The 26,077-nt window shown below is 33.6% G+C and overlaps 1 protein-coding gene across 6 annotated transcripts in view; it reads left to right on the forward strand.

The window, feature by feature from the left end:
* ZDHHC21 (zinc finger DHHC-type palmitoyltransferase 21) overlaps window positions 1-26,077 on the forward strand; it is a 77,249-nt gene that overhangs the window by 21,479 nt on the left and 29,693 nt on the right. For all 6 annotated transcript variants that reach the window (XM_036855619.1, XM_036855618.1, XM_036855622.1 and 3 more), the window contains 3 exons: window positions 71-169; window positions 5,122-5,233; window positions 8,289-8,427. In XM_036855619.1, the coding sequence (XP_036711514.1) occupies window positions 71-169; window positions 5,122-5,233; window positions 8,289-8,427 (350 nt within the window). The remainder of the gene's footprint in view (window positions 1-70; window positions 170-5,121; window positions 5,234-8,288; window positions 8,428-26,077) is intronic.

Below are 26,077 nucleotides of genomic sequence, written 5' to 3' on the forward strand. Positions count from 1 at the left end.
TGTTGAAAAAATGTTTTGAAGGGTAAATACTAATTTTATTTATTTACTTATTTGTTTGTTTATTTCCAAGTATTCTATGGCATTGCCATATTTTGTCTGGTTGCCTTAGTGAGGGCCTCAATAACTGATCCAGGAAGACTCCCTGAGAACCCAAAGATCCCACATGGAGGTATGGTGCCCTTCAGATTTATCAGTTTTACAATGCCGGAATTATCATCTTTATTAATGTATTTGACTGCCTTTAGTATATTAATTATATATGTCATGTAACGCCACTTTCAAGTCTTTCCTCAATTGTTTCCTTTCCAGACTTCTCAATTTAAAACCACAAATCTCAGCTGACTCCTCATATCCCCCACTCTCTGGCTCTCCTTTTCAGTTTACTTGTTTATTTATTTGTCTCTCTCTCCTCCCACTCTAGATCTATATAACCTCTGTGAGGGTGTAGATTCTTTGTTTTGTTTTCTTCATTTGTTCAGTACTGTATCCTTAGTGCCTAAATAGTCTCTGTCACTTAGTAATAGTTGCTAGGTAAATATTTGTTGAATGATATATAATTACTGAGAAATTATATTTTTATTTAGTAAAGGAATTTTTTGATGGTGCCATTTACCTCATGATATTATTGATATAATATTGCTTAAATATTTGTAGCATTATAATACTATTGCCTATATTTCTTCAAGTTCGAACAATTCAGTGAAAATTTTGAAAACCTTTTATTCTAGTGTCAATGAAGGTAATTTTTGGTCACTTTATTGCATAGCAACCATTCAGGCAACACAAAAAAATTACAAATGTATTGCTTGTTTTATTACATGCCAGATATAGTAAACCTCCTTTACTCTCTTTCCCAAGTTTCACTTTTCCATCATTTGCTATGTAAGCTTTGAGAACTCTCTGTACTTTCTTCTAGAAAGAAATTTATATGTCTTTGTTATACATTATAGAACCAGAAAATTTTTTATAGTAGTTTCCGAACTTGCTGTACATTAGAACCACGTGGGGAGCTTTAAAAAATCTCAATGTCCAGATCACATCCCATATTAATTAAATCAGAATATCTGGGGGTGAGAGCCAGGTATCTGTATTTTTGAAAGATCCAAGGTGATTCTAGTGTGTCACAAAGTTTGGGAACCAATGTACTAATTCTTTCCAAAATTAGATTAACTGGCAAGTCACTTAGATAGCCTCCCTTGAGTTTCTGATTGTTTTTTGAGATCCATCATTTGGGGCTTACTTGGTCTTGCAAGTTTAACGATTAAGTGGGAATGATATGACACTGATGTTTATGTAGAAGTTTCTGAAAATTATCTTGAATATTTAGTTTTTCTTAATTTATAGAAGCAGTATCACTGTCATTTAGCGGTTATTGTGTGTGTGTGCGCGCGTGTACCTGTGTTTGGTCAGGGAGGATGGCACTCTGTAATTTGTATAGAATCCCTCTTCTCTACTAGCCTAAACCAAAGGCTCTCTAAAATATTGATACATGTGTTTTCTACTTCAACTCTAAAACCCAATGTTATCAGAAAATCAAAGAAGCAGGCTTTTCCTAACTCAGGACTCATTTCTGATGAAATCTTTAGTTTGCTGTGGTCAAACATTCAAATGCCTACATCTGTCAGATACTGCAAATCAGTGAAAGGGGCCAGGGAGGAACTATTTTACGTTGAAAATCTCATATCTAAAGGGAGTGGCACTATTCGGCTACAGTGAAATAGTCATACAGGCCTGGTGTTATTAGATATTGCAATTTTTGAAGAGAAAATATGGAATCTCAATTTTTATGAGACATTTCATGATTTTAAAAAATATTGGCAACTAATTCAAAATTTTTAAAGCATTGTTTTAAAATAAATACCAAACAGATTATACCTGTGGGTCAGATTGAATCCACCTGAAACTGCTGTGTTACCTTTAGCTTATAGACTCCAGTGATGGAGGACACCATGGCGTCTTGCCAGCTATTTGGATATCTGCATTATATCTGGTCTCATTGACATTTGGCCTGTTTCTCTTCAGTGAAGAGTTCCCATTTGCCCAACAAAAAAAACATGCATTCATTTATCACATTTTAATGTTTCCAAAGTCTCTTGGTATTGTTACAGAGCTACACTGGCAACCGATTCTGTCAGAAAACCTCTGTTAAAACCCAACCCTTGTATTGATTTTTGTAGTTTCAAGTTATATTTTTCTCCCCAAAACATTACTTTGTGATTTGAGATATAGTAATTGAGAAAAGGCCCCCTAATATGTGAGTCTTTTAAAAGACTCAAATAGAAGGTGATTCCTTCCTTTTTGAGGGATAAACCAAACCAAATCTTGCTTTATAGTCATTCATGCATTTACAGCATTAATAAGTTTCCCTGTTAAACAATGAGATGCTGTTTACCTTACATTAAAGAGCATCTATCATTTATAGAGTTTACCTTTTTTCTTTTATTTGTTTTATGTTTTGATTTTTCTTTCCTTTAAAAAAATGTATCTGTTAATTTTTTATCTTGTATAGCTACCATAAATTAGCAGTTGGATTCTGTCTCCCATAGGCTTTAATTTTATTTTGTTAGATGGGTAGTACAAAAGTCTTGTAGGTGATCATCAGACACCAGAATGTATCAGTCACCAAGATCCTATTTAGACATGAATAAACCCTGAAGAAGAAAAAAGAGAGAAGACTAAGAAATGGTTTATAGATATATAGGGTGGTTGGTTAAGATGGATGGCTTTTTTTCTTGCTCTGCAAAGCAAAAACATAGATGATACTTTAATTTCTGGATTTTAAAAATAGTGATTTTTTTTCTTTTCTAAAAACATAAATGTGTGTGTGTACTTGTGTGTGAAAATGTGCATTTTCATTGGTATTTTTCATTTTAGATTCTTACATCTTAAATTGAGCCTTAAATGGCTCAAACCCTTTCTTTGAACAAATTTATGTTCCAGACCATAGGTCAGCACATTCTTCTGTACTGTTAAGGGCCAGATAGCAAATATTTTTAGCTTTATGGACCATATGGACCACAGAGCTGTCACAAGTCCTCAGCTCTGTCATTGTAGCCCAAAAGCAGCCATAGAAATATGTAAATGAATGGGCATAGCTGTGTTCAAATAAAGCTTTATTTATAGACACTGAAATTTAAATTCCAAGATTTTTATATGCCACAAATTATTATTGTTATGATCATTATCATTTTCAATCATTTAAATTTGTAAAAAACATTCTTACCTCATGGGTCACACAAAAACAGGTGGTGGCCTGGATTTCCCTGTGGACTGTAGTTTGCCAACCATAGTCTACACTACAGAATGAATTACAGTCTTTCTCTGACTCTAGCCAAATGCTCTTTTCTGAGGATACAACATTCTAAGTATGAAATAAATAATTTATTCTTTGCAGTATTATGTGCTGAAATTGCCAATAGTGAATACCCCATATTTATTTTTTAAGGGGCTGGTTTAAGAACATAAAGTTTTCATGTTGTCTTTTAATGAAAATCGGCTCATCGAAGACAGTCTGCTTCCTGACCATATTCCTTGTAGTATGTGAATTCAAAGTTTTAACATTGGGATATTTGGGAACATCTAACATCCACTAACATCTAGGGGGGAAAGAAAAGTGACGTGCTTGTGACCTTGTATTATGCTATGTATGAAATATTTCTGTTTCACTAACAGTTAAATTATCATAGTTTAATTGTACCTAAATTAAACTTTAATATTGTTGCTCTCTCATGTATTATGTTTTCATTAAAATAAGAATTGTAAGTAAGAAATGGAAGAGAATTTTATTTTAAAGTGAAATATTTTAAATGTAAAAGATAATTCCTCAACTTTCATATTATTGGAATGAACAGTTGATTTGATATAGCTTTTATTCATACTTTATTGATTTCTTCAGAGGCATTTGTAGCAGAATGTTTTTCCAACACTTTACTATAAAATTCCAGTATATTGATTTTACTTCTGGCCATTAAACTAGAAATAATGGAATTAAAATAGGGTATCTTTTTAGAAAATTGAAAACTACCCACAATTCTATTACTTATATTTAGAATCTTTCATTTAAAAAAATTTTAAACTTTTCATGCTTTAGCAAGGATTTAGTTACTACCTACTGTGTGCTAGGTCACACTTTGCATATACTAATACTCACTCTGAGTATTGGAGTTAGGTTAATTTTACTATGCCCATACTTTTAGTGAGGTTAGGATATAGTTTTCCATAAGTGATATAAAGTTTAAGAATTTTTATAAAAGTAAAATTCCATTTCAAGAAATATTAAAATGATATCTTCTATATAACAATTGTCTTATCTTGGTAGATGACTGTCCCATAGAGTTTTTATGGATCTAATTAGAGCAGTTCTTAATGAAAACAAATGACTTTTCCCTTTATTCCTGTAAACTTCATGTTTTTAGCACAAAGCTTAATTGTGTGCTCTTTCACAACAGACTAGAGGAAATTGCTACTTGGTGGTAGGATAGAATTTTGTAAAGAACTCCGTTATTTCCATTAAATAGTAATCTTCTTGTAATCTTCTTCACTTCTGAAACTATTCTAGTACCTCTTAAACCCATCTGAAATCTTTTTCCAACCCTCTCTCATAAACATTCCCAAATGAATCCATTAATATTTTAAAAAATGGTTTCGTGTGGGGAGTTTGGGGGGATGCCATCTGTTTTTCTTACGATATCATACGATTGATTTTGACTTATTAATCTATGAAACCAATACTCAGCATTATTTCTTCTTTAGAGCCTTTAGATAATAAATTTCTAGAAATTAATTTGTTTAAATATAATTCTGTTTTAATGTAATAATTTGGTTGTACTTCGGGGTTTTGTCATTAAATTTTACTTACAGCAATATGCTTAAACTCAAATATGTTGTTTTCTACCTCTTAGTTTGACTATTAATAGTGTCTTATTTTTATAGTGTTTAAAATTAGAAACGTACAAAATAAAACATGCATAGAATAGAGCAGCAACATTTTTGGCAAACATTTACACTGGAGACTTAGACATATATATCGAAGAATTCCTATAAACTCTTCTAAACACTTGTTGCTAAATTTCAGCATTATTCATGTGCCTTTATTAAATGGATTTTAATTTCCTTCTCTAGAAAGGGAGTTCTGGGAATTATGTAACAAGTGTAATTTGATGAGACCAAAACGCTCCCATCACTGCAGCCGCTGCGGCCACTGTGTTAGGAGAATGGATCATCACTGTCCATGGTAAGAAATAAGTAATTCGCTTTTTGGAAAAAAAGGTAATAAAAAATAAATCTTAGCACTTAGCAGATTTAAACAAAGGTTATATTAGAGTTACGCAGTTTAAGAAAACCTTTTAATGAAGATCCCTTTATTCGATCATATGGTTTTATCAACTCCCAAAGTAATTTTTTCCAGAGATCCTGTATTTTCTCACAAGGAGATATTTGAGCAGAAAACTAAGAATTAACATGCACCCAAATATACAAAAGAACTAAGGTGGTTTTATTAAATGAGGCAATGTATGTAAAGCATTCAGTGTAGTATCTGACATAGAAAATACTTAAATATAAATATAGTAGCTGTTATTGTTTCTAACTGTAATAAACCGTATACATCTCATTGTTTGTATTTCCCTTCCAATTTGTTTAATTAAAGAGTAACACATTTCAGATACCCTTATACCTCATTTCACCCACTTGCAGCCTTTTTCAGTGTTTTGAATTGGTAATAGGTATTAACATTACATGCTGGCTGGATGTGTAAGAAGTGGTTCAGCTGATTCTGCTGAACTGCCAACATTTTTCGTCAATAGGGGGCTCTCTTGTAATATTTAAAGAAAATGTTCAGTTGAGAAATAGAATTTTTGAAAACAAATGCTGTGAGAGTTCTTCATTGTATCTCATTTCAAAGCTGTCACAAAAATCTGTGAAAAAGATATTGTATTTAATTCTGCTTTCCTAGCATGGGATCTCTGTATAAATATTTAAACTGGTATGGTGTAGCACTTTATAAATATATCTATATACATATATATTTATGTTTGTACACACATACATGCATATATGCAAAGTTAGCTACATAATCTTCTTAAATTTATAATTGTATTTATCTAAGTTTGACTCAGGGTAGAGTTTAGCTTTGCCTAGTAATGCTAATCAATTTAGTTTCCCTTATTTTTGATAACACAAGTTATTATTAGCAAGCTTTTAGTAAGAATTTGGTTTTCACTATAAACTGATTGTTTAAATACAAGGTAATTTCCTGAGATTAAGAAAAAGTAAAAGCACTTTGTTACTATGTAAAAAAGTTGAAAATTCCATCAACAGGATAGTTTAGTATATAACATACAGTTGGTGTTGAAAAAATCTGCCTTGACTTTAAACAGATTAATTCTCAAGTGATTTTACAAACCTCAGTCTTCTGTTTACAGTTGCAATAGTAGTAGATTTTTTAAAGCTATATAAAACATGTATTCAGGTAAGGGATAATCACACTTAAAAACTCAATTTTATATACTTTTTAGAGTAATATTTCTGATTAAAAATATAATAAATGTTCAGGATAGTTGGTTGGATATTGATACCTCCTTTTAAGTGAATGCAATAGCTTAAGCTTAAAAAATAATCAACTAGGAACTGTTTTGGTACTATATAGATTAGTGATTTTATTTATTTATTTATTTTCAAGGAATAAAGATTGACTTTGTGACAAAATAAAGTGCTGTTTAACCAAAATTCTAAGATTGGGGTGAGCTCTCTGTTCCTAGGCCTTGCGCCTCCATAGTTTTAGTCACCTTCTCAGAACACTGGTGGGAAGAAGAGTGAAAGTACAAAGAGCTGGAGGATAGGAAGGGAGGGTAGACCAGGGGGCCTGAGTAGATTTAGGGATTTATGTGATTGAATTCCCTAATAGAGCAATGCTGAGATATTCAGAGAGTGAGGGAAATGTACAGTATAAACTAGAAGCAAGGAGAATTTTTGATTTTTTCAGAAACTGCATTATCTTAACTGCTTAACAGCTTTAGATGTGGAAGTCAGTTCTCTGATGACCTCAAGGTTTACTCTATTTTTGGTTCTAATCACTCCTTCCAAGGACTTGCTACCAAAAGAACTCTTACATGTAGATTATCTTAGTGTTTCTTAAAGTTCTGTGCTTAAGAAGAATGCCATGATCATAGCAGTTATTTCTCAAATTTTGGGGGGACAGAAAGGATGGGACAAGTATAAGTCATCTTTCAAGCAACAGCTACTGAAGAGTATTTTTGAGTGCATACAGAAGCACCCTTCTCTGGTAGCCCTGCTTGCAGATGACAAAACACAGGAAGTTTTCTTGTTTACGAAGCATGCACTCTTTAGTCTAAGAAATGCCTCTTCCAGGTTTTCTGTTCAGTTATAGATCTGATTTTAACAAATAGTTAGACAGCACCCCTTTAAAACAACAATTTAAGTTAGGAATTTGACCCTATTTATTTATTTTTTCAAACAGTGGCAGTGTAATGCTATATTGAAATGAAAACATTTGTGAAAGGTAATTTGTAGTTTTGAACTAGGGTTTTCTGCTGGAATTGTAAAATATTTTGAAAATTTAGGTACAATAAATAACCTTGGAACAATAAAATAGTCAGCTTGCATTAATCTTGAATATTTTGGGATTATAACATTAATCCTTTTTCCTAGTTGTGGTTCACTGTTGTATTGGTGGAAATGTAGCTCTAAGAATTTATAAATACTTTTGAATATGTGTTTATTTTCAGGAACCAAGGTTAGATTTTAAAAGTAAGAAAAATTGTGAATGCTTAGCAGTATATCAGAGTGGCAGGTTTAAGTTATTTTACTTCACATCATTCAAATTGGTCTGCACAGCTAGAATGCTGCAGTGGAAGAGCAGTATACAGAAGAAGGTTCTTGTTCTCTTGACCACTGTCTCTCCTAACTGTACATTCTCTGGCAATTGTCCTAACTCCTTTGTTCCTTTTTTGTATCAATGAAGCAAGGAGGCTGCCATCTGTTCTTCCCTGCCTCACTGGGTTGTTGTTGAGTTGAAGGGGAATCAGACACAGGACTTCTTTAAAAAGTAGAATGTGCTTTACAAATGTGAAGTGGCATATTTGTGTCATATCTTATGTACTCTTTGCTTTTAGGTTTGAGTGACTTTAGCTTATCTCCGTGAAGTAAAGCACATATGAAGTTTGTGCTTTATGTGAAGTTTGTGTGTGTTTGCGTTTACCTCTAGTTTTACCATCCTAAAATTAACATTAAAGTTTGAAATATTTTTTCTTTTTCCTTTTTTTCTTCAGGATTAACAATTGTGTTGGTGAAGATAATCATTGGCTTTTTCTGCAGTTGTGTTTCTACACTGAACTTCTTACTTGCTACGCACTGATGTTTTCTTTCTTCCACTATTATTACTTTCTTCCACTAAAAAAGCGTAACTTGGTAAGAAATGTTTATATCAACTAATGTTAGAGCAACTATATTATACAGTTATTAACATGTGGTGCTTTTAAGTGCAGAAAATTGAAAACAAAAACAACAAACATAAACCCTCAGATTGGTGCATTTTTAAATATATCGGAATTGAGAAAGTGGACCCTGTTCTGACATTGCCTTTTAACCACATCTATTTATGATTATTTATTAGTGTTCTTTAAAAAGTGACATATTAGATCTCTTAATAATCTATTGGTTTAAAAATATCTACAGTAATGAAAAACAAAGTGAAAAATGTTAGCTTCTTGTTTCTTCTCAGGAATAAAAATAGACTTGTTTAATTCTTAAAGGTTCTCAAAGGAACATTAAGTTCTTGAGAGAAAGGACAGGACGAACTTGCAGGATGCCTTAAAAAGTTATTACATACACCGTTTGAGGCATTGCTTTTCCCATTTTGTAGAGGAACTACAATAGATGTTCACAAGATTTGCCCAGAATGATGGTGTTAGTGGTGGCGGTGGTAATAGCATCACCTAGGAGTGTTAAGGCTTGACTGTATATCAACACTATGCTATGGGCATGTGATTTTAATTCTCACGTTAGTGCTCACTACAGCCACATGAGGTGGGTATGATTTTTCCCCCATTTTATAGATGGAAACAGACTAATAGAGGTTAAATAGTTACTGAAGATGCAAAGCTGGGAAGTGATTATTAAAATGGTTTTAGTTGTAGAGCTGGGATTTGAACCTGATTTTGTGTTTTCTGAATCATATCTTATGTGCTTTGTGTGTAGAACTGGTATTTGAGCCTGATCCTATGTGTCATTTGGACTTAGATTGTGTTTTTAAAATGCCCTCTGTGTGTGTGTGTGTGTGTGTGTGTGTGTGTGTGTGTTGTGTGTGGGAGAGAGAGAGAGAGACAGAGAGAGTATGAGCGAGGGTGTGTGTGAGGAAACCGGTAGGGAAGAGAGAGGGAAGAAGGAATAGATTCCCTGATGGAGAAGGGTGTTTTCTTTCCTATTTATATCATTTTATACTGTTTAAATCTTTTTTATTAAAAATAACAAGTTCGGTGGTGGTACATACAATTACATTTTGTAATAAGAGAGCAACTGAGAGAGGGTCTTTAAGTTCTGCGTATTTAGATCTTTTTTATACACATGATCATTTTGTTTAATTAAAAGAAAATATTTACTGTTGTTGCTTAGTTGCATATATTAGTGGGGCCTTGTTATAATTCTCCTTATTAAATACAGAGTGAGCAATTAAAATTAAATACTAATAACTGAAAAAAGTTCAAAAGGGAGAACTGTAAATACAGGTGTTTGACATCATCACACTGAGACTTTAGTGCATGCTAGTACTATGGTTTTAGAAACGTTTTATTTATAGATTAATTTCTTTTTTTATGCTTTCTCATATTTTAATTTTACTTTCTAATAAGACCAGGTACAAAAGAATGGTCACCCAAAACATTCAGATCAAAAGCTCTAATGCAATAGCAGCTAATATTTAAAGAGTCATTTAGGGTCAACAAGGTACTTTTTCTGCACGTGTTATTTCTTTTAATTCCCACAACAACTGTGTGAGGTGACCTAGTCATGAGTGTGACTTTAAAGCCAAACTTCTTGGGTTTGAATCTCAATTATAGATTAATTTCTGATATAATTGGTATTGTAGTTAAAATATGTAAAAGGTTATACATATTCTCCCAAGAGTAACCTCTTTCAAGTAGATTGAGCCTAATAAGAAAAAGCATTAAAATAAAAATTTACCAGTAAGATTAAGGTCAGAATGTTTTAAAAACTGAGAGAGAGGTAAAATTTAGTGGTATTAATGAAAAGCTACTAGAGCTTCTCTAGGAGGGAATGCATTGTAGTATAGTGAAGGGATTGGCAAACTATGGGCGTTGGGATAAGTTTGAACCTCTACCTGTTTTTGTTAATAAAGTTTTACTTGAAACACAGCTGCTCACATCTATTTACATATGTTTATGATTGCTTTTGTGCTACAACAGCAGAGTTGAATAGTTGTGAGAGAGGCATATGGCCTGAAAGCCTAAAATATTAAGTATCTGGCTCCTTTATTTTTTTAATTAATTAATTAATTTATTTTTGGCTGCGTTGGGTCTTCGTTGCTGCGCGCGGGCTTTCTCTAGTTGCGGCGAGCAGGGGCTACTCTTTGTTATGGTGCGCGGGCTTCTCATTGTGGTGGCTTCTCTTGTTGCGGAGCACGGGCTCTAGGCACGCAGGCTTCAGTAGTTGTGGCACACAGGCTCAGTTGCTCTGTGGCATGTGGGATCTTCCCGAACCAGGGCTCAAACCCTTGTCCCCTGTATTGGCAGTTGGATTCTTAACCATTGTGCCACCAGGGAAGTCCAGATTAATTCTTGTGTCATTATAAATTATACCTTTTTATCTGTAGTAATTATTCTTGCCTTACAGTGTTTTTCTTTGTTATTAATTTAGCTATATCAGCTTTGTTTTGGTTAGTATTTTCATGGTATATCTTTTTCTATCTTTTTACTTTCAACCTTTATCAGTTATGTCTTGTCAGTGTGCCTTTGTAGACACCAAATATTTCTTTTTTTTTAAGTTTAGTTTGATAATCTTTGTCTTCTAATTGGAATAGTCCATTTTTATTTACTGTGACTGATATTAATCCTATCATCTTACTATGTATTTTCTACTTGACCCATCTGTTCTTTGTTGCCATTTTTCTCCTTTTCTTACCTGCTTGGAAATTTTCAATTAAAAAAGATTTCCAGTTTATCCCTTCTGATGGTGTTTCTCCTTTTACTCTTTTTAAAGTGGTTTTCCCAGAGATCAAAACATTCTTCCTTGGGTTTCTGAAGTTTAATATAAGTTGGTACTTTAAACATTGCTGCGATAATAAATGTAGTGGCCTTAGAACCCCTCCTATCATCATTTTTGGTGTTCTGGGCACGTAAAATACATGTTGAACTAAAACTCATGACAGCAAGAAGTAATTATTGTCATTTATATATTATGTGTTATAATACATATGTTATATGAAGTCACTGTTTGTTTAGAGTTACCCACATATTGATGCTTTTTCTAGTCCTTCATGTCTTCATAAGTTTCTAAATTTCTTTCTGGGAGTATTTTTTTTCTGCCTTTTGGTGGAAGTGTACTGGAACAGATTCTCCCAGTTTTAGTTCACCTGAAAATGTATTTATTTCTCTTTAATTTTTGAAGGATTTATTTGCTTGGCATAGAATTATACGTTTGGAGTTATTTTCAGGTTTTAAAAGATATTATTTCCTTGTCTCCTGGTTTCCATCATTTCTGTTGTAAAGTCAGTTGTTAGTTTTATTGTTCCTCCATTGAAGTAATGTATCTTTTCTCTGACTGCTTTTATGATTTAGTTATTTATGTTATTTCAGCTTTGTTGAGGCATAATTATATAATTAACATATAAATTTATAAGATACTTAAATTGTGCATTATGATAATTTGATATATGTATACACTTTGAAAGGATTTCCCCATCTAGTTAAGTAACACATCCAACGCTTCACATATTAATCTTTTTTTTTTATGAGAACATTTAAGTTCTTCTCTCTTAGCGAATTTCAGTTGTACAGTATGGTGAAGAAACAGTGGTCACCATATTTTACATTAGATCTTTACCTTATTCATCTTATAGCTAAAATTTGCACCCTTTTACCAACCTCTCCCTATTTCCCACAACCCCAGCCCCTGGCAACTACTTGTCTACTCTCAGTTTCTATGAGTTGAACTTTCTTTTTCTTAATTCCACAGATAAGTGATACCATTTGGCTTTTTTCACTTAGTATAAGGCCATCAAGGTTCATCCATGTTATCACAGATAGCAGGATTTCCTCCTTTCTCATGGCTGAATAATATTCCACTGTGTATATATACAACATCTTTTTTATCCATTCATCTATTGATGCACACTTAAGTTGCTTCCATATCTTGGCTATTGTGAATAATGCTGCAGTGAACATGGGAGTGCTGATATCTCTTTGATATCCTGTTTTCATTTCCTTCGGATATATACCTGGAAGTAAAATTGCTGGATCATATGGTAGTTCTTTTTTTAATTTTTTGAGGGGTCTCCATACTGCTTTCCATAGTGGCTGCACCAATTTATATTCCCACCAACAGTGCAAAAGGATTTCTTTTTCTCCACATCCTTGCCAACACTTACCTTTTATCTTTCTGATGATAGCCATTCTAATCTAACAGGTGTGAGGTGATATCTCATTGTGGTCTTGATTTGCATTTCCCTGATGATTAGTGATGTTGAGTACCTTTTCACGTACCCATTGGCCATCAATACATCTTCTTTGGAAAAATGTCTGTTGAGGTCCTCTGCCCATTTTTTAATCAATTTTTTTTTTTTTTTTGCTGTTGAGTTGTATGGGTTCTTTATATATTTTGGATATTAACCCTGTATCAGGGATATGATTTGCAAATACTTTTTCCCATTACATAGGTTGCCTTTTCATTTTGTTGGTGGTTTCCTATGCTTTGTGAAGGTTTTTAGTTTGATATAGTCCCACTTGTTTATTTTGCTTTGGTGACTTTGCTTTTGGTGTCAAATCCAAAAAATCATTGCCAAGACCAATGTCAAGGAGCTTACCCAATATGCTTTCTTCCACAAGTTTTATGGGTTTAGGTTTTATGTTCAAACCTTTGATTCATTTTGAGTTGATTTTTGTGTATGGTGTAAGATAGGGGTCCAGTTTCATTCTTTTGCATGCGACTGTCCAGTTTTCCCAGGACCATTTATTGAAGGGACTGTCTTTTCCGCATTGACTCTTCTTGGCTCCTTTGTCATAAACTAATTGACCATATAAGAGTGGGTTTTTTTTCTGGGCTGTCTATTCTGTTCCATTGATCTAAGTGCCTTTTTATGTCAGTATCATACTATTTTGATTACTGTAGCTTTGCAATATATTTTGAAATCAAGACATGAGATGCCTCCAGCTTGGTTCTTCTTTCGTAAGATTGTTTTGGTTATTTGAGATCTTCTGTGGGTCCACACAAATTTTAGGATTATTTGTTCTATTTTTGTGAAAAAAATGCAGTCAAATTGTGATAGGGATTGCATTGAATCTGTAGATTGCTTGGGTAGTATGTCTATTTTAAGAATATTTAATTCTTCCAATCTATGAGTGTGGCAGAGCTTTCCATTTATTGGTGTTGTCTTCAGTTTCTTTCATCAGTGTCTTCACTGTACAGATCTTTCACCTTGTTGGTTAAATTTATTCCTAGGTATTTTATTCTTTTTGATTCAATTGTAAATGGGATTGTTTTCTTAATAACTTTCTGATAGTGTATGGAAATGCAACTGATATTTGTATATTAATTTTGTATCCTGCAACTTTATGAATTTGTTTATTAGTTCTAACAGTTTTTTGGTCGAGTCTTTAGGTTTTCTATATGTAACACCATGTTATCTGCAAATAATGTCAGTTTTACTTCTTCCTTTCTAATTGGATGTCTTTTATTTCTTTTGCTTGCCTAATTGTTCTGATATCCAGTGTTGAATATTGGTTATAAGAGTGGGCATCTTTGTCTCATTCCTGATCTTAGAGGAAAAGCTGTCAACTTTTCACTGAGTCTGATGTTTCTGTGGGTTTGTCATATATGGCCTTTATTATGTTGAAGTACGTTTCCTCCTACACCCAGTTTGTTGAGAGTTTTTATCGTGAATGGATGTTGAATTTTGTCAAGGGCTTTTCTATGTCTTTTGAGATGATCATATGATATTTATTGTTCAGTTTGTTAATGTGGTGTATCACACTGATTGATTTGCAGATTTTGAAGTATCTTTGCATCCCTGGAATTAAATCCCACTTGATCATGGTGTATGATCCTTTTAATGTATTGTTGAATTTGGTTTGCTAATGTTTTGTTGAGGATTTTCACATCTTTGTTCATCAGAGATATGGTTTTCTTTTCTTTTAGTGTTGTTGTCTGGTTTTTGTATCAGGTTAATTCTGGCCTTGTACAGTATTTTGGAAGTGTTCCTTCCTCTTCAATTTTTTTTGAAAAGTTTGAGAAGGATTAGTGTTAATTCTTTAAATGTTTGGTTGAATTCATCCATGAAGCCATTTGGTCCTGGACTTTTCACTGTTGGGGGTTTTGATTACTGATTCAGTCTTCTTACTAGTAATTGGTCTGTTCAGATATTCTGTTTCTTCATGATTCATTGTTGGTAGGTTGTTTGTTTCTAGGAATTTATCAATTTCTTCTAGGTTGTCCAATTTGTTAGCATATAATTTTCATAGTAGTCTCTTATGATCCTTTGTATTTGTGTGGTATCAGTTGCAATGTCTCCTCTTTCATTTCTGATTTTATTTATTTGAGTTCTCTTTTTTTTTTTTTAGTGAGCATAGCTAAAGGTTTGTGTATTTCGTTTATCATTTCAAAAAACCAGGTTTTAGTTTCCTTGATCTTTTCTATTGTCTTTTTAGTCTCTATTTCACTTACTTCTACTCTAATCTTTGTTTTTTCCTTCTTTCTACTTTTGGCTTATTTTGTTCCTCCTTTTCTAGACCCTTGAGATATAAAGTTAGTTTGAGATCTTTCTTTTTTCTTAATGTAGGCATTTATAGCTATGAACTTCCCTCAGAACTGTCTTTGCTGCATCTCGTAAATTTTGGTGTGTTGTATTTCCATTTTAATTTGCCTCGATATTTTTTAGTATCTGTTTTGATTTCTTCTTTGGCCCATTGGTTGTTCAGTAGTATGCTGTTTAATCTCAACATATTTTTGAATTTTCTAGTTTTCTTCTTATAATTGATTTCCAGTTTCATACCATTGGGGTTGGAAAAGATGTTTGATATGATTTCAGTCTTCTTAAAATTAAGGTTTGTTTTGCCACCTAATATATGATTTACCCTGGAGACTGTTTCCTGTGCACTTGAGAAGAATGTGTATTCTACTGTTGTTGGATGGAATGTTCTTTAAATGTCTGTTAAGTCCATCTGATCTAACATGTAGTTTAAGTCTGATGTTTCCATATTGATTTTCTGTCTAGATGATCTATCCATTGTTGAAACTGAGGTACTAAAGTCCCCTACTATTATTATAATGCTGTCTAGTTCTCCCTCAGGTCTGTTAATATTTGCCTTATGTATTTAGGTGCTCCTCTGTTGCATGCATCATATTTACAAATGTTATATCCTCTTGTTGGAGTGACTCTCAATATTGTTTTATATTGACCTTCTTTGTCTCTTCTTATAGTCTTTGGCTTAAAGTCTATTTCGTCTGATATAAATATAAATAAATATAGCTACCTCTGCTATCTTTTGGTTTTCATTTGCGTGGAATATCTTTTTCCATCACTTCACTTTCAGTCTGTGTGTCCCTAAAGCTGAAGTGAATCTCTTATAGGCCCTAGATAATTGGATCTTGTTTTTTTTTACCCATTCAGCCATTCTTTGTCTTTTGATTGTAGAATTTAGTCCTTTTATATTTAAAGTAATTATTGATAGGTATGGACTTACTTTTGCCATTTTAAAAATTGTTTTCTGGCTGTTCTATAATTCCTTTGTTCCTTTCTTTTTCTCTTGCTTTCTTCCTTTGTTTTTTGGTGATTTTCTTTAGTGCTGTGCCTGATCTATCAATATAAGATTCACTCAGCTAGTTTCTGGATTTCATTCAAAGGTAATTGCTTCACGCTTAGTAGTAGATTCATTGTGTCTGTTGGAAGAGTTGAGTTCAGGAGCCTTCTCTGTTGCCATCTTGGGCCAGAACTCCTGTGATTTCATTTTGTTTTTGTATTTAGCAGTTATTCTATGATGTGCTTCATTGTTGTTTTCTTTGCATTCTTCCTGTTTGAGAGTTTATATAACTTCTTAAATCTGTGGCTTGATGACATTTTTAAGTTATGGACATTTCTTGGCCTGTGTCACTTCAGCTGCTACTTCTGCCCAACTTTATCTCCTGCGTTTCTGGGATTCTGATTATATGCACATGAGATCTCACTGCACTGCATAACTTTTGCAGTCTTTCCTGCATTTTTCCTTTTTTCCCTCTGTGCTTCAGACTGGGTATTTCCTACTGACCCCTCTTCTGGTTTACTGCTCAGCTCTGTTTAATCTACTGTCAAACCCTTCTGTTGAGTTTATTAATTCAATTATTATATTTTTCACAGTTATAATTTCCATTTGATATTTTTTTCATAGATCACGTCTCTGGTGAAATTCTTCATTTGTCATCTAAAGTTTTGAACATTTTAATGAAAGTTATTTTAATGTTTGTGTCTGATAACTTCAGTGTTGAGATCTACTTGTGGGTCTGTTTCCGTTGACTTTTTTTTCTTCTCTCTTGTAGTTTCCAGATAGTTTGTCCTTTCTTCTGATACATCTAATAAATTTTGTTAGATACTGGGCATTTTATATGACAAATTGTAAAGAGCTGGTTGATACTTTCTTTTTCAAGATATGATTTACTTCTTTTGTGGACTGTCAATAAGAGAAGACTCATCTTGATCCAGTCAAGGATTTGTATAATAAATATTTCTAAGGCTAGTAACAGAATATTGGTCTTAATACAGCAGTTCTTTTGAAGATGACATTTACTGTGTTTATTGAGACTTTGTAAGGGTTTATGATTTGGGGCTTTGTCTTCATAACGAACTAGTTTCAGTTTGCCCTTTCTCTTATGTCATAGCCCTTCAGGAGTTTCTCAGCTGTAAACTTCAGTGTTAACAGTGGATTGTGCCTTCTTCTTGTTGTTTCCCCAGTTCTGTGGGGTTGCAGAAAACTCTGAGCCTCCACTTCTACTTGACCTTTCATATGTAATGTTGATGAGTTGGCAAGTACCTTTAAGTAAAAAGCACTGAGGAATGTAGGACTCACCTTAGTGCATTTCTACTCTTTCTGGGATCTTTGTCCTTTAAGTCCTGGCTAGTTTGGCTACTTCGCAGTGTCTTCAGTCAGCTGTTTATTTACCAATTAATTGGATTTTATCTGGCTTTTAGTAATGTTCTTATTGGTAGGGTTAGTCTCATATAATCTCTTCCTGCATAGGTATCATTGGCAGTAACATTTTGTTTAAAAATTTCTTCCCAAGTGATTTTAATCATTGCTTCCTAACTACACAACTCCAGGAGACCACACTCATGTCATAATCTATGTAAACAATATCCTGTGGAGTTGTGCAGAACCATACGACTATAGCCATAAGGTTTGAGAACTATTGTGCTGTAGAAAATGAGACTGGTGATGGACTTGATAGTATTAACCAGATGGGGAGATGAAGGAAGTCATTGCTGGACAAAAGAATAACAAAAAGCTTGAGGCAGTTAATTGGAAATTGGTTTTAAGGTCACATTTTTTCTAAGGTACTAAAAAACTCTATAGCAAATATTTTTAAAGCTAAATAATAGAAAATTGCCCTTACTTATAACAGGTTTTGTTTGTTTGTTTGTTTGTTTGGGGTTTTTTTGGTGATGACATTTATTACATTTTTTTTATAAAGGTAGAAAATTGCCAGTAATTTCAGTACAAAAGTCACTATTGGCATTTAAAAAAAAAATAATGTTTTGTAGTGGAATATTCTTCAAACATTCCTGCCCCATCAGTTTTTTTCTAAGTCCTTGCCTGTCTCTCTTTCATTTTTCTCTAAAACAAACAAAGTATATCCAGGTCTTCATTTTGTGTGTAAAGTTCTTCGTAAACTTTGTTATTCTTTCCATTATATGGGATATGGTATAAAGATCCCCAGACATCCCTAATTATCTTTGGAGATTGTGTTATTGATTACTGTGCTTCTTTCTTATGGATAAAAAGTACAATGAAAGTATGCCATGGACTTTGACCCTATATTCTGTCAGCCAGAGGAAGTGAAAGCTTTAGTCTGCATTTTTCTTTATATCCTTTCAGGTAGATAGATGGCAGCATAGTATCTTTCGTTAAGTTCTAAAACTGAGTGCTTATCTCTGGGTGGGAAAAGAAAGTGTTAAAAACTCTTACTTAGGTTTTTGTTTCTTTTCTTTTTTCTTTTCTTTTCTTTTCTTTTTTAACATGAAAGTGTTTATTCATTGGACTGACTTTTAAACTTTGTGGTGATGTCACTTAACCTGTATTTAGTAGAAAACTGGTACATTAATGATTAAGCACATGGGAAAGAAAGAGTTGAGAGAAAGCAGGCTGTTCACAAACTCTGGAAAATAAAGGGTTTGGGACCTGATTTTCTTCCATTTCTCTGTTCTCTTGGCTTTCTCTTTTCAGGGGAGTGCTTTCTCTGCTGGATTGTTTTAATTGCTTTGCAATAACCCCTTTGTTTTTTAGAGTAACTTAGTGCTTTTTAGATTTCTTCTTAATCATTACTTTTAAAATATCCACTTATCATGGACTTTCAAGGATTTATGTGTTTTTACTATGTGAAGTTTTGAGGAAATACTTTAATATATCCTTTAGTTAGAGAAGGAATTAATAAGAGGTAAGGAAGATAAGAAATTTATTCATCATGAATCAGTGCCCCAAAAAAAGGATTTATTTTTATGCTGTAAGTATTGATTTATATCCTGTCTTATAAAGAAGGCCTACAAACCTAAGAAGAATTAGTATTACCATCTTCTTTGTAAATAGCAACTAAAAAAAATCTCTAAATTCTCAGTTAATATTAAGACAAAAATTCATATTTAGAAAATTGCAGAAATGTAAGTAATAGGTGTCTTTCCAAATAAATGGGGATAAATAAAGCATTTTTAGTTAAAATCACAGAATCCAAAATTAATAAAGATTATAAGCTTGGAGATATTTGGAGAAGTTTTTCAAATGTTAGATGTCAAATTAGTTTGACCGTCATTTGTATTTATCATGCTGCTATAATGTTAACTTTTACTTAAAATCCTCTTGAAACTAATGTCTTCCTTTAAGTAGTTATTGGGATGAAAATCATTTTAAAGATTTCAAAACCTGTAGAGTGGGGAGTGATGTGGCATTTTAAATGAGTAAAATGGATAGATATTAAATAAAATAAATTTTCTTTGGCCAGAGTCTATATTTGACTATTTTTCACATAGTTATTTTAAATGTTTATAAGCAAATGCCTGGCCATTTGGGATATTATTAAATTACAAAAATGTACTTCGTCTTATTGTATGCTAGTTGTTTACCAAAACCATTATTAGAAAATTATAGCATTTTATTGGGTTGGCCAAAAGTTCGCTCCGGTTTTTCTGTAACGTCTTACGGAAAAAACCCAAAAGAACTTTTTGGCCAGCCCAATGATTAAATATGAAGGAAGGTATCATTATAATTAGGGAGTATACTTTCTAAAGATTATTATTTATTGATCCATGAATATTTCACTAGTCATATGTTTCAGGATTTTTATATTATTCTCCATTTGTAAGAATTGGATTAGTGGAAAATGTCAACTTATTTAAAATATCCTTGAGAGGATAAGTAGTATGGTTCCCATTGTACAGAGAAGGTACTGAGATTCAGAGAGGTCCAGTAACTTGTTTAAGCAGAGAATTATCCCACTTGGCAGAGGTGTGATTTGGGCCCATTTCTGTCTGTTCCTAAGTCAATGTTCTTTCTATAGTATCAAGCTGCTATTTCACTTTTTTACACTTTTCCCTGCGGATATTTTTTAGCAGTTTAAAAAATACTCAAGCATCACAAAATTTCTTCTTCAGGGAAAGCTTATTGAATCTCCTGATGGGTAAATTCATACTTTCCTGTTTTCATTTTTCATTGAGGCATTACATTTTTAGTAGTTAATCTAATCTAATCTAAAGACTGTCAAAATACATCTTATAAAGGCATTATAGTAGGTTAAAAATATTTTTTAAATTATGTACCTGCTGATAATCACATATTGTAGGCAATACTATCTCTACTTTCTTTCTATGTGAGAAAACAAGTTGTTTTCTTTCTTAAATAATTGGTAGCTATTAGTGTAGAGCTTATGCAACTAATCATTTGTGGCATAGTTCTAAAGTTATATGTTTTAAATTGTTTTTAGATGAAGTAGATTCAGATAATTTCCAGCTGATTCTATTGTATCTATTTTTATGTGAAGGGCAAAAACTAATATAGTAACTGCATTTACGGTTATGGGGAGAGTGATAGAAGTGGGGAAGGAAGGGTGAGAATTTGAATAAAGGACATGCTGCCAATATTCAGAAGAGGAAAATAAATAATGTTTAGCAGTCCAGCCAACAGCTTCAGCTAGGAAGATACATTATTATTATTCCGATTAGCTCCTATCTAATAGTGTTGCTAGGGATTTGATGTCGGATAGAACTGTGCCGCAGAGTTATTTGCATAGCTTTTTGGCTAACAAAGAATAGAAGTAGCCAGAGGACTTGGTTGCAGGTAGCTCTGAATATTAGTAAAGCTCTTTACAGTTTAGTTAATCTTTTTATATAATCAATCTCAAAGTATCCTGAGCACTTCTGTTATTTATTGCTATTTAAAAAAATGATTTAGGCTTTACTCAATATTTATATAGGGTCATTTATTGTGGGCACTTTAGAATGAATAAAATTGCTGAAATATGTATTTAGTTTATTTTTGGCAAGAATAGCCAAGAATAGTGTGGAATTAAGATAAATATGAAATGAAAATTATTTCATGAGCAAGTATAAGGGTAATTTGGTGTTTTTGCCTCTGTATCCTGAAATGTTAGTGGAGGTAGTAGCATCTCTGGGTAAATTTTTCTTTCCTTTTTCTTTTTCTTTTCTTTTCTTTTTTTTTTTTTTTTTGCTTGGAAGGTATGATGTCAGATATATAATTAGTTTACGTTTGTAAAAAAAAAAAAAAGTTATAAGACTACCCTATTATTCTAACAACTGTCAATTCTATATGTCATATATCCCTGTGCTTTTACTGACAGATGGAACAAAGAAACCTTATGCTAAATCTTGACCTTGCCTTGCAGTACCAGGTCTACTGAATATATGTCCTCATTAAATTTTATATAGCTAATTATTTATGAATATTATAGCACTTAGCATAAAAATTTAGCAGTTTTATTTCTCTGTGAGAATGTTTCAGTCACTTTGAGTTTAAATGGTTAAACGCTGGCAGCAGTTTTATTGTCTCACTCATCTTTTACTTTTATCAAATGCTATAGCACTGTGTTAAATGGTAAATGTAGCAAGAAAATATGGTATCTTGTTTTCTTATTGAATAGCTATAACTTTTCTAGAGTTTTTACTGCTAAAAGATGGGAAGGCAGACAAAATGATTTTCCTGAAATATTTTACCCTCAGCCATGAACCTAGCAGTCAGGTGCCAGTGAAATTTGCTCCCTAAGAAAGCTGCATTTTTATCTGTATCAAAGTTGAATGTGTAATTCTGGTCACTCAGTGATAGCCGTGAGTCAAGTATGAATAGTGATTTTTTTCATTTAGATATTAGTTTCCATTAGGATTTAACAAGACTGAAAAAAAGTACATTTTACCTGGGGGCTGGAGGTGAGAAGGATATACAGAATAATCATGTAACTTCTTTGCCTATCGTTTTGAATGTAATGATAAAACTTAAGCTGAGGCCCATTCCCAAAAGTGCTGATAACCATACAGATATGGTAGGATTTTACTTTATGCAAGAGGAACTGCCACATGAACCTAACTTTAGCATGTGAAGTTGGTTATTTAGCCATTTTGAAAATTCAAATCTGTATACTTCAGATATCTTAGTTGTGATCTAAGCTATTTTCATTTTTGAAAAACAGAGAAAACAAATCCCTTCCAGTAGTACAGTGGGGGAAGGAGGGAGTCTCCGACCCCCCTTACCCCCCCTCCACCCCGGAGACATTGGTAATGATATCTGGAGACTTTTTTGGTTGTCACAACTGGGAGAGTGCTACGGGCATTTAGTAGGTAGAGGCCAGGGATGCTGCTAAATATCCTACAATCATAGTACCACTTCCTACAACAAAGGCTGATCTGGCCCAAAGTATAGTAATGCTGAGGGTGAGAAACCCCTTCAGTAGGAGGAAGATAACAAATACCTCACATGTTAATTTTCAGGCTAGTCTCATAAAAACACAAAACGACTTAAAAATAATAGTTTATAAATAAAATTGCTTCCTACTGATTAATATAAGACTAGTATTTTATACGTAAAATTTTATTTGTAAAACAGTTGTTTATTTTCAAAAATTATGAAGAACCTCAGTAAATCATTTAACAAATATTTATTGAGTGCCTGCGATGTGCATGGTAGCCATCCTAGGCTCTGAGGATGCAGCAGTGAACAAAGCGAAGTTCCTGAATTAAAGAGCTTACATTCTAATTGGGGGAGACAGGCAATAAACAAATACATGGTATACAAGATTAGTATTATGAAGTGTAATAAAGGTGAGTAAGGGATAGAAAGTAATGATTGATGATATAGTCAAGGAAGGCCTTTCTCATAGTGACACTTGAGCAGAGACCTGGAACTCAAGCATGTCACTGATATTGGGAGGAAGAGCATTTCAGTGAGAGGAAAGAACCAATGCCAAGACTGTGAGGTGGGAGCATGCTTGACATTTTTAAGGAAGAGTAAGGAGGCCAGTGTATCTTGAGTGGAGTGAGTTAGGGAGAGAGTTGTAGGAGATGAATTGAGAGCAGTGAGGACTGGTATTGGAGGTGAGAGAGGTGAGACTTTGTTTTGTCAGGATGTTTAGTGGTTGGGACTTTGGAAGCTTTTGAAGGTTTTTTAGCAAAGTTACACAAACTCATTTACATTAGAGAAAGAAACCTGATTGCTAAGAAGAATAAATTTAGGGACAATCATGGCAGCAAGAAGACCAGTTACTAGACTGTTAAAATATAGTCCAAACAAGATGATGTGGGGAGTAGTGGAAGTGTTGAGAAGTGGTGCGTTATAGTTTAAGAGTTGACAGGACTTAGTGTTGATTTGGATGTGGGGTATGAGATAGAAAGTGACAAGTAGAGGATGATTGCAAGGTTTTATGTCCTGAACAACTGGAAGAATAGAGATGTCATTTACTGAGATGGAGAAGCTTGGAGGAAGAGTAAGTTTTAGGAAAAAGTTAAAAGATTTTGGTTCTATTGAGGTACCTATTTGATATCCAAGAAGAGATGTTGTTAAGTAGACAGATATGGGAATCTGGATTTCAGTAGAGTGGTCTGAGCTAGATATATAAATTTGGGACCTTTAGGTGTAAAGATGGTATTTAAAGCCATGGGACCTGATAGGAGATTTTCTAGGGAGTAAGTATAGCTAGATAAGAAAGGAGGTCTTAAGACTAAGCCTGGAATACTCTTAAATTTTAGAAGACAGAAAGATGAGGAGGAAACAGAAAGGGGACTAGGCAAGAGTACCCGGTGAAACCAGGGAGCACTGGTGAAAGAGAGCATCAAGAAAGTTGACGGTATATATTGAAGGAGAAATTATAACAATGTAGTGTGGACTGTAAACAAGTAGGAAGTCAAGTGAAGGTATTGGAGGAAGACATTGATGGACAGTGAAATGGTGGTTGGGTCAACAGATGGGAGGTTCATTGAGGTTGAGAATGTGTTAACATTGATGGTCTACAGGGAGTTAGGTTGAAAGATACAAGGTGGTATTCAGAGGGTGATGTGTTTGAATTTGCAATCATGTTATGAGCACAGTGATGGTAAATATTAAGGTAGAGGATATAATCATAGAATTTGGATTGAGATTGGAGTAAGATTATTAGAAGAAATGAGTTGAAGGAATTCACGGACCAAGTATTGGAAGAATTATTTGCTAGATCATAAATAGCCAGATCTGACCCCTGGTTTATTTTCATTTAGCTTGCATCAGGAGGTGATGACCCCACTGCTCCCTAGTTGTGTAACATTTTGAAATTTTAAATGATGTAATTACCAGATAGGAATATAGGAATATTATTTCATGTAAGTGTCCTTTTCCTCCTCTCTTGGTTTGTGTGACATGTGTCTGTGTACATGTTGCCTATGTGTTTCTTTTTCTGTGTTTCTCTCTGCTATTTCATGTGTGTAATAGTCTTTGTAGGTAGTACTCTGACTCTTCATGTGTTGGGGGAGACTGCTTTTTTGGCTAGCTTTCTTCCTCATTTTCATTTATTCATTCAGTAAACATTTATTGAGCATCTACTGTGAGCTAGAGCTAGTTCTAGGCTCCAGGGACTCATCATTGAACAAAACAATCAAAAGTTCCCATCTTCAAGAAACTTACTGTTGTGAGAGACAGATAGTAAATACATACATAATACATACATACATAATTACATAAATAAGTAAATATCAGATGGAGGTAAGTACTCTAGAAAAAATAAAATAGACCAAGGCAGTAGGGAATGCTGGGATTTTCTGTAGTTTGGTCAAGGCAAAATAAGCAAATGGGCCCTGGTAAAAATAAACAAATGGGTCTCTGATAAGGTGATGTTTAAACAGAGACCTACAGAAAATGAGGGAGTAAACCTGTGGATATCTGGGGAAAGATTTTGCTGGGAAGAATAAGTGTAACATCACTGATGTGGTGTTGGCTTCATATGTTTGAGAAATAGCAAAGAGCTCAATGTGCTGGGATCAGAGTGGTCCAGGAAGAAAGTGGTAGATGAGCTCAGAAGGCAAGTCTGACTCCTCCTCTCTCTTTCTTCCCTCTGTCTCTTGTATCCTTTTCTATAACTTATTTGACATTTTTTGTCTGTCCTTTCACAGGCCGTATGTAACTAAACTTTTTCATTTTGCTATATATATTTTAAAAGAGTTCTGTTTCTATTCTAAAATTAAGAAAGTATTTTTGTATTTCATATTTCATGATCACAACTTTCTTTTTACTGCAGTTTCATTTTTTGTACCTTTTGTATTGTAAAATATAATACACATATATAGGTGTGCACAAAAATAAAAACATACAGCTCAGTGAATTATGGCAAAGCCTCTTTGAGCAATATTTATAAGATTTATTCTTTTGTTACATTAGATACAGTTTATTTTCATTGCTATGAACATTGCTACAAATATTCATACTATTTCATTTTTTAATAAATTTATTTATTTATTTTTGGCCGTGTTGGATCTTCGTAGCTGCGCGCGGACTTTCTCTGGTTTCTGTGAGCAGGGGCTACTTGTCCTTGCGGTGTGCGGGCTTCTCATTGTGGTGGCTTCTCTTGTTGCGGAGCATGGGCTCTAGGCACGCAGGCTTCAGTAGTTGTGACACACAGGCTCAGTTGCTCTGTGGCATGTGGGATCTTCCCGGATCAGGGATCGAACCCGTGTTCTGTGCATTGGCAGGCGATTCTTAACCACTGCGCCACCAGGGAAGTCCATAGTATTTCATTTAATGTAAAATAGTTTATATATCCATTCTATTGATGGACAGTTACTTTGTTTCCAGTTTGGGGCTGTTACAAATAATGCTGCCAGAAGCAACCTTGTTCATGTCTCTTGCTGTACAGGTGCGTGTGTTTCACTTGGATGTACAGCTAGAAGTGGCAGTGTTCAAAGGTTATGTGTACGTTCCTTTAGATACTGTTAAAGTTTTCCAAAGTGGTGGTACCAATTCAAAACCCCACTAGTACAGTATGTAAGTTCAGGTTACTTCATAGTGTTGCCAATATTTTTTCAGGTTTTCCTTTTTTTTTTTAATGGCATAATATTAAAAGTATCTCCTTTATTTTTCAAATGAAGTATAGTTGCTGTACAATAGTACATAAGTTATAGGTGAAC

The sequence above is a fragment of the Balaenoptera musculus genome, chromosome 6 (assembly GCF_009873245.2).
Source record: "Balaenoptera musculus isolate JJ_BM4_2016_0621 chromosome 6, mBalMus1.pri.v3, whole genome shotgun sequence".
NCBI lineage: Eukaryota > Metazoa > Chordata > Mammalia > Artiodactyla > Balaenopteridae > Balaenoptera > Balaenoptera musculus.